Genomic DNA, 4,833 nt, shown 5'->3' with positions numbered 1-4,833 from the left:
AAGTGTGTGTGTGTGTGTGTGTGTAGTGAGTGCAGAGTGTCTTAAGTCTGTGAGGGGGTGCATGTGTGGGAGTCTGCGTGTCTATAAGGGTGTGTGTGGGTGTCTGTGTGCGCGTCTGTGTGTATCTGTGTCTGTGTGTATGTGAGAGTGTGTGTGTGTGTGTAGGAATATCTGTGTGTGTGTAGTGCAATGGTGATCACCTGTAATGTGACATTGGAAGTGTGCTTCCAATCAAACCTGTTGGACTATAACCTGGTGTTGTGTGATTTTTAACTCAACTAATTACAATCTACATCAATGATTCAGACAAAGGAGCGTAATGTATAATTGCTATATTTGTGCCATCGGCAAATATAAATAGGGAAGTAAAGTATGAGAAGGATACAAAAAATGGACAGACGGCATAAAAATGGCAGATGGAGTATTGTGGATATAGACTTGTTCACTTCAGCAGGAAGATTAGAAAAGCAAAATTTTACTAAATTAAAGAAAGATTGCAAAACATTGAGCTACAACAGAAACCATCATGGCTATTATAATACATGAGTCACAAAATGTTAGTGTGCAAGTGCAACAAATCATCAGGTAAGTGAATAGAGTGTTGTTGTTAATTACTAAGGGAATGGAATATAAAAGTCTTGGTCCAATTCAATACAGCATTGTTGAGGCCACACCTGGAATATTGTGTACAGTTTTGGTCGCCTTACTTGATAAAGGAATTGATTGCCTTAGAAGCAATTCAGAGATGGTTCACTTGAATGATTCCTTACAAATGGAGGAGTCATCTTGTGTGAAAAGATTTGTCAGGATGGGCCTGTCCTCATTGGAGTTTAGAAGAATGAGGAGCAATCTTAGTGAAACATAAAAGATCTCAGGAGGAGACAGGATAGATACTGAGAGTTTTTCTTTTACCTTGTGGAAGAGATTAAATTACAGGACACATTTTAAAAACAAAGCATCTCCACTTTTAATAGGTTAGATTACCTACAGTGTGGAAACAGGCCCTTCGGCCCAACAAGTCCACACCGACCCTCTGAAGAGCAACACACCCAGACCCATTCTCCTACACCTAACACTACAGGCAATTTAGTATGGCCAATTCACCTAACCTGCACATTTTTGGACTGCGGGAGGAAACCAGAGCACCCGGAGGAAACCCACACAGATACGGGGAGAATGTGCAAACTCCACACAGACAGTTGCCTGAGGCAGGAATTGAACCCAGATCTCTGGTGCTGTGAGGCAGCAGTGCTAACCACTGAGCCACCGCGCCGCCCATAAAGAGCTAAGATTATTTTTTTTCTCTGCCAAGTGTCTGTAGAATTTTAATCCCAAACAACAGAGGAAGGAAGGTCACTGAATATTTTGAAGGCTAAATTGACAAGACAATGAACGTTTTGGGGGATAAAGAGGAATGTGGAATTCAGCCGCAATTAGATTAGTCATGACCTTATCAAATGGTGAAGCAGGCAGAAGGGGGTCCAATGAACTATTCCAGATCCTAATTTGTACATTTGTTTGCACTAGTAAATAGATTAACATGAATAGAAATGGAGCCAAGGGCTTGAGAATTAAGAGAATGAATAATCACACATATTGATAGCTGGTGTGGACGGCTACACGTATGGGGGGAATGGAGGGGGAGGGGGAATGGTGTGGACGCAGCCTTGTTTGCGTCTCTTCGCTGACAATTACTTTGGAATCTTTCATTATCTGCCTGTACCTGGGACTGCCTGTAGGCAGCAAATTGCCATCTTTTCTCCAAGTGACTGTTGGTTTTGGAATGCCTTCGGCCTCACATTCCAATAAAGCAACCTGGTTGATAATGACTGACAGTGACGGGGAGTTGGCTTTAATTGTCGGTGTAACTGAAACACAGAAAAACACTACATCAATCAATCTGAGAATAACCACCTGGAACTAACAAGTTTAATAATAAATGAGACTTAAATTTATGCCCACTCGTTACCAATTCACTCATAAGTGCAGAATTTTTTTCTGATTTATCGAAATCCTTCATAATTTTGAATAGCTTTGTTAGATCTTTGCAAACTTTTTTCTCTGTTCTAAAGAAGAGACAAAACAACGGAACTTGCAAGTTTGCACTCACCGTGAATAACGACATTGAAGGAATGAGTCATTTGACCTGCAATGTTGCTAAGAAGGCAACTGTACATGCCAGCATCTGATGGTCCAACATTATCGATCAACAAGTATTGTCTATCTGGCACATTCTGGATATGAGCATTTGCCTAAAAGTAAACAAAAGTAAAGTGAAGTTTTGGGTTGTAAAGAGCTAAAGTAACAACAGCAGCCGCAAGGTCATACCCCGATTTCTGAGTGGCATGTGATAAACACATTGCACAGCCTGAACTGCTCTCATACTATCCATGGATACGTTGCAACACATTGAAACTTGGAATTATTGTGCTTCCATCCCATCCAGTGGCTTTGATAATGTCTATAGATAAAAACTCACAGCTAAACAATGTCAAAATGATTCTTAAATCGTTCAGCTCGGAGACACCATGAGAATGATTACAAGCATCTAATGCAGTCACAAGTGCTCCTGTGAGCGTTTGGATCAGGCAGCAAATTGCTGAACAATGTGAACAATGGAATAAATAAATATGAAGTTATAAGTAGGATTGAATGGTTAGTAGGTGGTTGTAGGATGACAAGGGTCCTGAATATTGTGGGGTGTATGAAATTCAAGAATAGGAAACCAGGTAAAGGTGGAAGGATAGCACTGTTAATCATGGATGGGATTTGTGCAATAGTTAGGGAGGATCTTGATTCAGAAGATCAGGATGTAGAATCGGTTTGGGTGGAGATGAATAATAGTAGGAGAATGAAATCACTATTGGGAATGGTCTACATGCCCTCTCACCCCAAACACAATGTGGGAAAGAGTATGCAAGAAGAAATCACAGATGCTTGCAATAAAGGGACAGTTATGATCATAGATGACTTTCATCTACATCTCAACATGAACAACCAAATTGGCAGTAATATCCTGGATGAAACGTTTGTACAATGCTTTCAAGATAGTTTCTTAGAGCTGCACATTTTGGAACTGACCAGAGAGCAGACTATATCAGATTGGAATTGTATAATGTGACAAGATTAATTAACAACCTCAGAATAAAGGCACAGCTAGGTAACAATGACCAAAATATGATTGGATATCCAGTTTAAAAGAGAGAAGAACTGGACTTAAGATTAGTATTTTAAACCTAAATAGGAACAACTGTGAGGGCATGAAAGCTGAGCTGGCTGAAGGGAACTAGCATACTAGGCTATGGAACAGAATAACAATGATGCAGTGGCAGACATCTAAGGAGATATGTCAGTATGCTCTTTACGTATATTCCTAACAAAAATCTAAAGGGAGGACCCATCATGCATGGTTAACTAAAGTTAGAGAAGCAACAAACTTAAGCAAAAGGCATATAATTGTATAATAGTTATTGGTCAGAACATAAGAAACACCAGAGAATGACAAAAAGGTTAATCAGGAGGGAGGAGTTAGACTATTAGAAGAAGCTAGCTAGAAATGTAAAAACAGATTACAAGAGTTTCTACAGGTATATAAAAGAAGTAGGGTAAGTAAAGAGAGTGTTGGTCCTCTAGACAGTGAGACTGGGGTGTTAGTAATAGATAATAAGGAAATGGCTGATGAAATGAAGAAATATTTAGCTTCCATCTTCACGATAGAAGACACAAAAATATTCCAGTAATAGCTGTAAATCAGGTGGTGGAGAAGGTTGGAGAGGCTGAATGGTCTACTTCACCTATTTCAAATTGTTTGTATGTCGTATGATTCCATTAAATATCAACACTTCCAAAACATTGGCAATACATATAAATATTTTGTAATGGTATTTGGACTACTTGGTTGGAAAACTATGTCATATTCACCTATTAAGTTTACAATCTAAAAATACTCACCTGTAATAGTACATCATCCTTGAACCATTGAACAACGGGAGGCGGATCAGCTTCAGACTTGCATTCCAGTGTTAGCTGTTCTTCAGCCAACAAAGTGACCATCTGAGCATCACTGGAGCCAATGATATTTGGAGGAACTATATTTAATTAGATAAATACGCAACTGAGGTACTGAGCATGTGATTAAGTAGTAAACTGGAAGGAGATCAAATTGAAATTGAAAATGCAAGTATCAAATTGGGGATTTGGATGGATTGAGATAGTCATTTATAATGGGATACAAAGGATGTGGAGACATGAAGATGACCTCGGAAACCATGATAGGGCAGACTGAATCAGGCATTAAATGATAAATGGCCTTTATTTGTTCCACATTTACTGGCACTGATTTACGAACCACTCTTCTGATACAGAGTAATAGGACTCTCATTTTCATTATTGTGAAAAATTCTAGATATTATCGATTTAGTGATAGGATCATTATTTGATTACATTTTTGCCATTCATAGTGTGAAGAACAAAGGTATTTCAAAGTACTAAGAATTTAAAATCATAAGGAAAGCAGACTCCATCATACAGGAGCAGACCGAATGTCTGTCTGAAGTACAAGAGGGAAATCAGGAGGGCAAAAGGGGGACATGAGATAGCTTTGGCAAATAGAATTAAGGAGAATCCAAAGGGGATTTACAAATATATCAAGGACAAAAGGGTAACTAGGGAGAGAATAGGGACCCTCAAAGATCAGCAAGGTGGCCTTTGTGTGGAGCCACAGAAAATGGGGAAGATACCAAATGAGTATTTTGCATCAGTATTTACTGTGGAAAAGGATATGGAAGATATAGACTGTAGGGAAATAGATGGTGACATCTTGCAAAATGTCCA

General features: G+C 39.1%; 1 protein-coding gene across 1 annotated transcript in view; it reads right to left on the bottom strand.

Annotated features, from left to right (window-relative positions):
- The window catches only part of LOC122564614 (hemicentin-1-like), a 429,834-nt gene that overhangs the window by 101,627 nt on the left and 323,374 nt on the right, over positions 1 to 4,833 (bottom strand). Inside the window, exons 70-72 of the mRNA XM_043719704.1 lie at positions 3,952 to 4,088; positions 2,111 to 2,252; positions 1,724 to 1,868 (exon numbers count right to left, since the gene is read on the bottom strand). Of these exons, the coding sequence (XP_043575639.1) occupies positions 1,724 to 1,868; positions 2,111 to 2,252; positions 3,952 to 4,088 (424 nt within the window). The remainder of the gene's footprint in view (positions 1 to 1,723; positions 1,869 to 2,110; positions 2,253 to 3,951; positions 4,089 to 4,833) is intronic.

Source organism: Chiloscyllium plagiosum, chromosome 30 (assembly GCF_004010195.1).
Source record: "Chiloscyllium plagiosum isolate BGI_BamShark_2017 chromosome 30, ASM401019v2, whole genome shotgun sequence".
NCBI classification, from domain to species: domain Eukaryota; kingdom Metazoa; phylum Chordata; class Chondrichthyes; order Orectolobiformes; family Hemiscylliidae; genus Chiloscyllium; species Chiloscyllium plagiosum.
This window is presented reverse-complemented; position numbering and strand designations above follow the sequence as displayed.